The sequence below is a fragment of the Tachypleus tridentatus genome, chromosome 6 (assembly GCF_004210375.1).
Source record: "Tachypleus tridentatus isolate NWPU-2018 chromosome 6, ASM421037v1, whole genome shotgun sequence".
Taxonomy (NCBI): Eukaryota; Metazoa; Arthropoda; class Merostomata; order Xiphosura; family Limulidae; genus Tachypleus; species Tachypleus tridentatus.
In genome coordinates, this window is record NC_134830.1 from 35217316 (window position 1) to 35230028 (window position 12713).

At 33.8% G+C, this 12713-nt stretch overlaps 2 protein-coding genes across 14 annotated transcripts in view; one reads left to right on the top strand and one right to left on the bottom strand.

The window, feature by feature from the left end:
- Positions 1 to 1113, top strand: part of LOC143252232 (E3 ubiquitin-protein ligase TRIM45-like) — a 31322-nt gene extending 30209 nt beyond the window's left edge. For all 3 annotated transcript variants that reach the window (XM_076504051.1, XM_076504049.1, XM_076504050.1), the window contains one exon: positions 638 to 1113. In XM_076504051.1, coding sequence (XP_076360166.1) covers positions 638 to 765 — 128 coding nt within the window. In that variant the 3' untranslated portion in view covers positions 766 to 1113. The remainder of the gene's footprint in view (positions 1 to 637) is intronic.
- LOC143252233 (uncharacterized) overlaps positions 93 to 12713 on the bottom strand; it is a 42787-nt gene continuing 30166 nt past the window's right edge. For 4 of the 11 annotated variants that reach the window (XM_076504063.1, XM_076504052.1, XM_076504060.1 and 1 more), the window contains 2 exons: positions 2933 to 3031; positions 93 to 698 (listed from right to left, as the gene is read on the bottom strand). In XM_076504063.1, coding sequence (XP_076360178.1) covers positions 2961 to 3031 — 71 coding nt within the window. In that variant the 3' untranslated portion in view covers positions 93 to 698; positions 2933 to 2960. Of the gene's footprint in view, positions 699 to 2932; positions 3032 to 5786; positions 5859 to 12713 lie in introns of all 11 variants that reach the window. The other 7 variants (XM_076504062.1, XM_076504056.1, XM_076504057.1 and 4 more) reach the window with 3 other exon arrangements.

Consider the following 12713-nt stretch of genomic DNA (forward strand, 5'->3'; position numbering starts at 1 on the left):
TAATGCTTGATCTTTTATGTACATTGTTGTTGTTTTTTCTATGGGTGTTGTTATGTTTGGTATTTAATATAAGTCATTCTGATTTCTTCAACTGAACTCTATTTTGAACATTTATTGTTTTTCATATGAAGCTACACAATGGCTTATCTGCAGTCTGTTCACTGCAGATAACTGAACCCCGAATTTTAGATCTGTATCTCTGTAAACATATCCCTGATCCTCTGGGAGATTATATGTTAACATCTGTTATTTCTATTGAAGATTTTTTTTCAGTGAAGTGTCCCTCTCTCTGTTTGTTTAGAAGAACATCATTACCTGTACCACTGTTCTTCATTTGTTGGTAATATATTATTTTACCAATACAAAATTAATTGTTTGTTCATTTGTTAGTATGTTAATGTTAGAATTGGTATTTCCTATTTATTGATAAGGATGTTGTTACTTGTGATAGTATTCCTAGTTAACTTAGTTATAGGAATTCTTAGGTGTACTAATATTACATTCACTTTCGTTTTTATAAAATATTTGTGCTATATTTTTACTTGAACATATTTCAAAGTTTGTAGAATGACACTTTTCTCTATACTGTTCTTTGTCTCAAGTAAGATACATCTACTTTAGAATCCTCTTTTTCCAGGTGGCTATCAAGGGTGTGGTCATGGTCATAGTGGTCATCCTGGACATCGTCACTGGAGCTGCTGTGGAAATTTGATTGAAAACTCAGATTGCTCAAAAAGAACAACAATCTATGAATACACATTATAATATATAATTAAAACGTAAATGTGTATTAAATTATCACTTTAGAATAATAACTACTTTTTTATATGACAAAAAACATTATATTGTAATTAGTTGAATAACAGCATAATAATGTTCATATAGTAACAACATAATTGAAATATTTATGTTAATAAAATAAGAGCAAATCATACGTATAAATACTTGATAAATCTTCTTATTGCCTGTAATGAAATGTTTAAGTTTACTGAGTAAATCATTAGTTTCTCTCACAGAACAACAAAATATTAAAACAATTCTATTACCAACCAAAGTTATCCAGATAGCTTAACTGATTAACAAAAGAAATAAATAGAAGATTATTAAATTCAATTGCTTTAATGCCTCTAATTTATTTGTGTTACATTTTAAAGATAATATAAAAACAGGAAAGAAATTTAAGATATCAAAAAATACAAGGTAATCTACAGTTTTATTTCTCTAACAGGGTGACAGACTTATGGAGCGATTTGTGAATGGCAAGGGTAGAGGCCAGAATTTAACAGGAATTTAGGAGGGAAACGTATAATTACTTGAAAAATAAATCATCAATGAATGGGTGTAAAATTTTACTCTTCTCAATGTATGGTATACAAGAGCAGACTTAAAGTACCAAATGATCCCTTAACATCCATATGTCATCCAACTTACAATGCTTTACATATTATTTGTTTATGAATTCCTAATAATATTGCTGTTCTTGAAAATAAGCTGGATGACAGGTCTACCAAAGCTACTTTAGTTTCCATTTCTCTTTTAAATTCTCTACCTTTATGTTGTAATTTACATTATAGTATGTCAAAACAAAAGTCTTTGTGGACCATGTCGTGAAAATCACTCTTATTGTTTTACTATTTTTAGTCTTTTTTTTTTGTGTTACAGAATATATGCAATGATGTTGTCACTACTTGATTGTGGCACAAAACTTGCTATTATATTCTCACTGTATACACAACTGGGCTGGTGTGCTTTACAGATCTTTCTATGTGGTGTTCCTTGAAAATATTGTTTTACCTTTTAAATATGTGCTTGGGCACACCAGTCCCTCTAAGACTATTTCTCCTCATTTAATTTAACATTTTTATTAACTTCTTTATTTAGTTTGATTTCAGTTTTTTTATGTTAAATTTTGTTTCTGATACAATAATTTATTTTTTAAAGGTTCCCTCTTATACTGTGTTATCTTCAATACAGTAAATTAATTAATCGTGAATGAGTAGTTCATTCCCCTACTGAAAATTCCTCTTGGGTATACAAATTCAGCTGTATTTACAAAAATCTTAAAAGTGCCCATGGAAAAAGAAAGGTTAAATTTGAGTAACTATCTTTCAAGACTTATGTAACCAATTGGAAGAAAATGTTTATTTACATTTTAATGTTAAAAATATACATTTAATTGTAAAGCAATTATAACGTGTAATGGTATTCAAACAAAAAAAATGTGCATGTCTAATAACTATAGTTGTTTGCTCAACTACCATACACAGTACTTCTGAGTTTGGTATTGGACTAGACTGGCTTGCTCTTCCTTGGAATAGGTGCTAGAAGTATCAGTCTTGTACGGTTTTATTAAATAACTAATAATATCTTAAGAAATCAGAATGTATATATATTGTCCAGACAAATTATTGTGATAATCCACATTTAGTGGAAAAAACTTGCACATTAAGTCGTGCACTGATTTTTGTTAGGTTCCAAAAAATGGTGAAAATTTATAATAGCTATTCAAAAGAATTTATTTCAAGTGTAGGAACTGCTGTGCTATACACCTAACTAACAACTTGGAATGACATACACCTGAATTTTGCATAATCCATTTTAATTGTATTTTTGGTTAGTTTCTTAAATGCCAAAATTATATATGTGACACTAAAAGTAATATCACCATAAATTATATCTAAATGTTAAAGTTTCAACTAAAATATTTTTTCTTCCTTTAATTCTTTTTCATGAAACTGAAACTCTAGATATATCCCTTGTACTTGTTACAGAAAAAAAAAACTTGTATGTCTGAAATAACAAAAAAACCTTACTATCTAGGTTTTAAGAATTAAAGAAATATAAGTGTTCCGATCAAAGTCTAATCATCTTCAGAATTTGTTTTATAATGAAAAATATACTCCTCTTAACATTACTAACTCATGCCACTTACCTCTCTATTGAATTACGCTGTACAATGGCTAGTGAAACGTTTTTGAACATTTTCGATACGATGGAACAGCACACCACCTCCCTAAATTGTCATAGCCCACTAAAGTGGTAGTACAAGAAAAAATATTATGATTCATATGTGAATCCTATCAGTTTATTTATCTATAGCTGTTTAATTGTTTCTATTAAATCCAATGAAGGGCAAGGTGAATGTGAAGGCCTGGCACTAGTCTAGCAACCTGTGGTCAAGAAACAGTGGGCTAGTGACACTATTGACACTTTAAGTTCAGCGGTAGTCACACTTTGATCGAGTGTAAACTTATTAATGGCAAAGACACCCAACTGATGGTTGAATGCTTTGTAATCATTTCACTCTCTTTAAGTTTTGGTATCTCAGTTACGATATTTCTTGTCACTTCGGTAAGTAAATTTTAATTTATATCCTACTTTTATATTTTGTAGTGAGTACGAAAAGAAAGTGTCTAGATAAATGTAATTTGTTTGTTTGTTTTGGAATTTCGCGCACAGCTACATGAGAGCTATCTGCGTTAGCCGTCCCTAATTTAGCAGTGTAAGACTAGAGGGAAGGCAGCCAGTCATCACCACCCACCGCCAAGTCTATTTCCAACGAATAATGGGATTGACCATCACGTTATACGCCCCCACAGCTGAAAGGGCGAGCATGTTTGGTGCGACCGGGATTTGAACCCGCGACCCTCAGATCACGAGTCGAACGCCTTAACCCACCTGGCCATGCCGGGCCGCTTGTTTGTAGAAATGAAATTTTAAAGTTAATATTGGACAATATTGTGTTAGTCTACTAAATTTATTTCTTTTTATAACAGAACAGATGTTTTAACATAAAGGGGGTGAAAGTTGTTCAAAAGAGAATACTAGATGTGACTTTGGAAGCAGCCTGGTTTCAGCTGGACTGGCTCTTACCTTGTTTTTAGACACCTCAGTCTACTGAACTTATGAGCTGTAGTAGTCTTATGTCATGCAAAAGTTACTGTACATTTTTTACGACCTAAAGTCGTATGTCATTTCACTAGTTAAGTCAGAGGTTTAAGAAATTGATGGGTCAAAGACAGCGAGAATTCAGTGTTATATGATGTCAACCCAATTAATTAAGAAGATGCTTGAGATCAACCTCGTTATAATTATGACTATACTTTACCACCTAACTAGTAATTAGAACACCTGGTTGATTAATAAATCTACAACCAAGAGGAAAGTGTATTTCATGCTTTCTGAACTATTTAGTGGTAGGGCACAGTAGGATATAAACAAAACATAATATGATAGACACGTGTGGACGATAGCCGATATCATTATAGGTAATGTCTAGAATATTAACAGTGTTTCGTAGTAGGATGTCTACAAGACATTTTTTGATAGACTCGTGATCGTAAAACAGCTGATGTTACTAATGTCTGGAACATTAATAACCGGAATGATTAGAAATTGTTGCTAGTTTGTGATGCATCTGTAAGTTATTTTCTGAGTACTGGCAGAACCTCATACTGAATATTGATACAAGTTTATGTGAAAAAGATCTTTAGAATACTAGTAAGTAACCAAGTGAAAATTTAGGTACTGTTCGTACACTATACTATATCTTTTGATACGTGCATCATCACTGAAAAGTTGTTTCAATAGATATTTGTTTTTTCCATGATGTCAATTAAAACGGATTAGTCAACTATTGATGACAACATGGCGTTGTAATACATCCATTGCTAGCATTAATCCTTTCAAAAACAGTAGTTTTGATTTCTGTTGATCTTCGCGTTTGGACTAAGTACATATATCCAAATGTTTTCACTAATGCTGTAGTTGATAACTAAAATACAAAAACAGGTTGACTGATTTTTTATTAAAACTTTTAGTTCAGGGAAATTGATTGTTGTTCCAGTTACATATTTTATGAAGCTAAGATTTAAGCTGGTAAACAACTTTTACCATTTTTAGCCTAAATCCAGTAATATCTCACGGCAGCTAAGTCACTCCTACTAATGTATCTTAACCATTTTGCTAAAAATGTCGTTTGCAGGAGAATACTCAATAGATGAAACTTTGCGATCTTTATGAGCAAGAAAGTGAGAAAAGTATATTTAATTAGTTGTACTCATCATTAGATTAATTGTTAGTTTCACTCTAAATGGGAACTTGCTCTTATTGGAAGTTGATATTAAGTACACTCACATACATGTACACGTGTGGCTTATCTTATTTTTCGCTTGTAACTGTTTTAATAATCTATTCAGTTGATTGATATCCGAAGCACTGGCTTTTGATTCGTTGAAGTCTATTCTCTTGGTGTGGTTGTCACGCATTACTAACTTATTATTAACCACGGTATACTTCAATGCCTATTTATTACATGTTATCTACGTTCAAATATCCTGATGTAATGCAATAGCTCTAGCTATAAGTGATAATCTATTCAAATACAATAAGCAGAAAGGGTGGGAATTTTCTGTGTTTAATGCGATCAGTTCATCTCTTTATGCTAATAAGAACCAGAATCCCTATTTTTGAACACCTTTCAAAGTTTTGGAATTGTTTTATAGACCAGGTTAAGCATTGTTTTTAAATGTGTGGGGATTTTTAGGTCTTAACATGATTATCAAACTATTGATGAAAGCAACGATTTTAAAAGAAAACATCAACGATTTCTGGATTTTCTAATTCTCAGCTAATTACAAGCTTTCTAAGGATTTAGTTTTAAATCACTTAAAGCATTTCTCAAAATTAGTAGGTTTATTTACAGAGTTAAACTTTATCATCATATTGTATATGTAACTGAAAACACCAGGTTTTTGTAGAAGAGTATCAGAAAGTACTAGGCTTACCATATGCAGTTTCTAGACTTTTGTTTTAATTTTAGGCACATCAAGCCACGTTAAGTATTTTTAGGATGTCACCTGTAAGAGACAGAAGTGAGATTAAAACAAAAATTAATGAACAACAAGTGAAAGATGGGGAAGAGATTTTAAATAAGACTACAAAAACCCCCTCTAATGGCACAGCGGTATGTCTGCAGACTTATAATGCTAGAACCCGGTTTTGATACCTGTGGTGGGCAGATCACAGATAGCCCTTTGTGTAGCTTTGTGGAAAATAACAGACAAACAATTAGACTACAAAAGGTTATTGCAGAGTCTGGTCTGAAATTTAGAGGAATTAGTAAGCAAGAAAGTGTTAGGTATTTATGATAGTGTTTGAAGAGAAATACATAATATAACGTATGGCCTGAAGAAATTGAGGTTCATGATTCAGCCACCAGGAAAAGTAGGTTCTGAATTTGTGCAAACACAATGGATTTTATTAATGTTAATAAATCCAAGCTTCGAAATGCAATATGTGTTGGAAGGAAACAAGTCATAAATTACAGTTCTGTATTTAGACCTAAATCCTTAAAATTGCGCAAAGTTACACACAAGCTATTTGTCTTCCCCCTTTTAGCAGCGATAGATGAAAAGCAGCACCTACCTCATACTCCTGGTCTACTCTTTTGCCAACGAATACTGGGATTAGCCGTCACTTATAACGCCCCAACGGCAGAAAGGGGGAAATGTTCGATGTGACGCGGATTCGAACCCGCAACCACGAAACCGATCATGTCGGACACCGAGATAAAACACTAGTGATGAAAAAGCTATCCAGTTCCAAAAAGTCATTGCCCAATAACCCACTTAAGAAACATCAGAGTTACACACACGTGATAGAAACTCAAAGAACAATTCGAAAATTTTAAGCACGTCGTCAGTGGTCCACCGTGGGCAAGAAGAACAGTTTGTTTTTTTGAATTCCGCACAAAGCTACTCGAGGGCTATCTACGCTAGTCGTCACTAATTTAGTAGTGTAAGACTAGAGGGAAGGCAGCTAGACACCACCACTCACCGCCAACTCTTGGGCTACTCTTTTACCAACAAATAGTGGGATTGACCGTCACGTTATAATGCCCCCATGGCTGAAAGGGCAGACATGTTTGGTACGATCGGAATTCGAGCCCTCGACCCTCGGATTACGAGTCGAACGCCTTAACATGCTTGGCCATGCCGGGCCCAAGAAGAACAGAATTGTTCGACATCCCAAACGATGAAATCCAATAAACGAAAACAAAACAAAACAAAACAAGCTGTATATGTATTATATGATGAATTTTACAAAGGTAATTCTGCTTATACTGAAAACTTAAATTTTAATGCATCGAGCTTATTTCGTATCTCTACACTAATACAGATTGCTTTTGAAATGCATTTGATGAGTTTAAGACGAGATAAGCCCCTCAGTGACTCAACGGTTTGTCTGCGAACTTACAACAATAGAAACCGGGTTTTGATACCCGTGGTAAGCAGATCACAGAAATTTCAGAGCTCCGTGCAATTGAAAACGGGGATTTTTTTATACCTGGTACTGATATTGATAAAGTTAATGTTTCAACAAGGTTCAATACTATTCTTAAAGTATTATTAAGTACTTAAAATGATATTCTACGCTATTCTAAAACATCAAATACTAAAATTTCTGATCTTAATGATATTGAACCCAGTGAGTTTCCGAGGAATGATCCACATGATAACGAAAGAGTTAAGGGACCACTACTGAATTTGTAAAAACTTTACGTAAAATATAATAAAGACAGATTTTCACTAGGAAATCAGGTTTACGTTTGTTTCTTTTCTCTTGTTTTCCATCATCAAAAATCAACATCATAATTCTGGGAAATAAAGCAAAACATAGAAAACAAAAATGCAGATTTTTAAATTAGACTTCTAATATTGCAAATTGGATCGATGGTATATGCAGTGCTGCTTTGTAGTATGCTACGTTGTAAGATAATGTTGTATGAAACAGTTACTATACCATATTTCTGTACATACGGTTCTGTAGCTAGCTTGTTATAATGTAGTGACATCTTTGGATATATGATATTCAACACATTCTACAATTACTAAATACTTACACCCCCATTACTTAATGATAAGTCTGATGTTTTTTTCTAATGCTAAAAATCGGTTTCGATAAACGCAGTGAGCAGAGCACATTATGTAGTCTTGTGCTTAACATTCCTTCAGTGCTCTAAAACAACTTAACCAGTGTGTTTAAAAAATGTATAACTTTTGTTTTTAAAAATATAATTTTTCTCATATGACATGTTAACGTGTGTGTGTTTTCTTATAGCAAAGCCTCATCGGGCTATCTTCTGAGTCCACCGAGGGAAATCAAACCCCTGATTTTAGCATTGTAGATCCGAAAACTTACCGCTGTACCAGCGAGGTACTCGCATGTTAATGTGTAGATGTTTATCAAAGTGCTGGTGTCGTTTCAAACTTAGCACAATTTGTTTGTTTTTGTTTTTTAATTTCGCGCAAAGCTACACGAGAGCTATCTGCACTAGCCGTCCCTAATTTAGCAGTATAAGACTAGAGAGAAGGCACCGCCAACTGTTGGATTATTTTACCAAAGAATAGCAGATTGACTGTTATATTATAACACGCCCACGGCTGAAAGGGCGAGCATGTTTGGTGTGAAGGGGATTTGAATCCGCGACCCTCAGATTACAGATCAAGCGCCTTAACCACCTGGCCATGTCATGCAAAATAACACAAAGTTACGCGATGGCTATCTGTGTTTTGCCCACCGTGGGTATCGAAACCCTGTTTTAGAGTTGCAAGTCCACACACATACCGCTTCTGCAATGTGGAGTTCTTTACTATTTATATACTGTTCACCTTTAAAAGCACTACTGAATATAATATTTTTTTTCACAATACATTACTAACTGTTGTTGTTTTCGTCCAGTATGGACGTTATGGTTGTTTTCTTTTGAATTTTGTTAAGAAGATGATCTAGGAAGGTTGAAACATTTTTCGCTCCTTACTATTAAGCTGTTCTGAAGTGCATTTGTACCTGCACGCATTTATAACTACCAACAGAAAAATCTAAATCAATTAAGCCTTCTAGCAGCAACAGTATCACAAATAAATAGAAACACTTGGAAGACTCCAATAAGATAACGTGAATAATATTACTTAAGCCTAGCACAACAGTCAAACAGCGTAGGTAACGTATGATGCGTACAAAGTTACATAACAAACTTCTCATAATTATTACTTTTATAGTATTAACTTTTAACGCTCTGGTTATGAAAACTAAATAATTATTAAGTATAAAATCACTAAATAAACTAAATAATAACTATTAAGTGAAGCAGTCTTGAATATACAACTCTGACACTTTGTTCAACTACCAAAGCAGTCACGTTGCTCCTCCTTTTTTTCTCAGATAAAGAGATGTCTTTCAATGAAGTACTCTTGCTGTCTTATGACTCGACCTTTATTACATTTTATACCGGACTCACTCATGCTAAACAAGGTTCGTCAGTGACATGGTTTTAGTTTGTCACTTTGTTAAAGTGAATTCGAAATTTAGCAATTCCATAAAAAATATGCTAAGTAACAGTTTAGCCAGTGCTGAGTTACTTCGATAGTCTAAGCATATGTCACAGCACACTAAGTCTTAACGCTTGAACTTTTGTTTCTAAATTAATTCTACATTCTAAGATCTCTTTGTCATGGCCACACACAGTTGCCAATATGGAGGTTCGTGTATGTCAGCTAATGTAAATCTCAACCACCGTAAAGTCCTGTGGAAATCTCTGTGCACCGACTGCAAATCAAATGTATGATTAACAGTCACTGCTGCTGCTGTTTCCAGTTACACTGTGTTCAAAATGTGGGTCTTCAGTTAAAAGACAAGTTTACATCATTAGCCAAGGCAGTTTGTCTGTTTCGTTCTTGCTGGTCTTATCTATGATCAATAAAAAAAAAGTCGTATCCCTGCAATGTTTTATCCAACATGCAATAATCGCTTCCAAGTTTTAAATTTCACCAGCCATATAAGAGAAACATAATCTAAATGAATAGTGAATTTATGCAATACACATAATGACAGTAGCACTAGAAAAAATGCTGCATTTACGTGAAGTTCTTTCAAACAGTAACCGAATTATAAGTTGTTGATATATGGTTCTTGCAGGCAATTGTATCCCTCCATAATAATACTGGAATCTGTTTCCAGGGCAAATGGACAGTGAAATCTTGAGAATGCTAACACTAGAACTTAAAATGAAGTTTGTGTTTTAAGTTCAGTAGTCAGTTCAGACAATGGTGCAGTTATCTTGGAGAAATTGACCAAAATGTCAATATGAGTACACAAAGCTTAGAAAATGGTAAAGTATTTTAACCCTGGTAAGGACCAGTTTCTAACTACCATAACGTTTGCAGGATCAGTAAGCACAGCATTTACTTACAGAATGTGTTTCATACGTGCACACATTCCTGGATTCATTATCAAATCTATCTTTCTGTGTAATGAGAAATTGGTTCCAGGTTTTTAAAAACAGACTGGAATGTGCAATCAAACATCAAGATATACATAAATTAAAGCATCTCTTCCAGTGGATTCTTCTGAAAGAAAGTATATGTTACTGCAGCAAAGAACAAGAACAATTACGGATAAAACACCAAAATAATCTTCATACTTTAGAAGAATATTTAAAGACTGATGGAGTGTAGAAAAATCCAGGTTAGAAAAAGTGCATCAGGATGAAATTAACCACCTTGAGAAAAGTTTTCAGCAGCAATTAGAAGAAATTCAACAAAATCACCAAGAAGAGTTGAAAAATTTAGAAAAGACATCCAAGCAAGAAGTGAACAGCTTGCAAGAGCTTCTTAGAAGCAGTAAGTTATTTATATGTGTGTTAAACATCTTATAAATAGTGGAAGTCTTGTTGAAAACAAAACACCTGTCTTTGGAATACTAACTTTACTCTTGTCAGTTGTACATGATGAAGGTTAAACAATTCTCTTAAATGTTAATCTTCTGCAAATTTCAATGTTTTCAGGCTATCCATAAACCAGAGAAAATGTTGTTATTAACAACTGTATTATTTGTACAGCAGTTTCACCCTTGTGAATTAAAATATAGAATGTCCAGCTGCTTTACCTTGTACCTGTAAATTTGCACATGTGTATATTACAGAATGAATTACAATCCATAATCTGAAAAAGATTAAAATGAGTGAAAATACTAGTAAGTTTAAAAACCTAATATTTGCAGTTATTTTAAGCAATTTTGGTTACAAATGTGCATATAGTAGATAGAATCTGATAGTATCAATATGTCCTATTCTAGTACGGTGGTAAGTCTATGGATTTACAATGCTGAAATCATGGGTTTGATTCTGCTCAGTGGACCCAGCTGATAGCTCAATGTGACTTTGCTATAACAAAAATATACATACAGTATCAGTATAGTTTTAATATCAAAGAAACACAGTCAAATAAGTGAGAATAGGAGGACCATTAAGGATATGGTAACCACAAAACACTGACCAGTGAGTCCAACAACTTTAACAGTTAGCAACCTTTATTTCTTTCTTCCCAGTCAGGAATGATCTGTTACACTACAACCTAAACCTCATTTGCTTTGACTGTTACTTTCCCTTTGAATTTCATTCTCAGGTTTGTTTCTTTCCATCTCTTTTTGCCTGCATTCCTTCTTTTTTTGTGTTTTCATTTTCTGATCCATTATTTTTGGGTTTATCTTTTCTTCTTGGTTGTTGTTAGTTTTATACTGTTTGCTTTAGCTAATAGATCCATTCTCATACCCAAATGCCTCATCCACCTCACATTTGTGACTCTGTTGTTTTGTTTTTTATACTTTCATATGTACTTTTTCTCTATTCCCTGTTATTGTTATTAATTTGGCCAGCCTGGTGATTGAGACTTTTACATCTGTTTCTAGTTCTTCATTTTCATATTTTTATCTGTACTCTTATGTATTTCCTCTTCTGTCTCCATTTTTTATCTGAGACACTTCTTAGAGCATTTATGAACATTTGTTCTCTTCTCTTTTTGGCCTCTTCCATTTCTTCTGCTCTATTACTCTATACTTCAAGTCCCCTGCTGTTGGTACTCATGGGGACAAATTATTTTGCTCTTTCCAGTATGCCTTCCTAAACATCCTTCTTGGCATGTCTTCCATTTGTTTTCTGTTCTTACTACTTCCTTATCACATTGTCATGTTCCTTACTCTCTTCAACCTAGTATCACCACCTTTATATTTGTTGGCATTGTGTGGGCCTTTGCTTACCATATTCATAGCCCTGGAATTGGTATTCCCTGTTCAGACTATTTCCTTTTGTTAGTTGACTCTTTCCTTTTCTTTAATACAGAAACTTGGAGTCCGTCAGAGCTGTCATTATCAAGATTAATGCTATCACCACACAATTTCTTCCCACTGTTCCAAAGAGCACTATGTCCATGACTTCCACATCTCAAGCTGGTCAGTGAACATGAGGTTTCTTGAGAAGCAGCTTTAGACTGCCCTCGGTTAATTGTTGAAGTTGGCCACAGTGAACAGTTTTACCTTTCCTTTTCCAAAACTGTTTACATATATTTTAGCAATCAGGATTCCTTTCACCATCTGGGGATTTGGCAATGATGGGGGGCTTAACTCACTTCTCCAGTCGAGAGTTTGTCCCCTGAACCTCTTCTTCACCAACACTATTTTTATCTCTCTCTACAGTATGATGCCATGCTTTGAAGAAGACTGCTAGAACAAAAGCAACTTGATGGTTTTGTGGATCTATAAAGAAGTCTGAGATCTCCTTCTGAAAGACACAGTTAAAATTTTTATCATATTTTTCCAGGTTTTTCTTTTAACTATCTATAGTTAAAAAAAAATGTGAAATTAGAAACCTATCACCA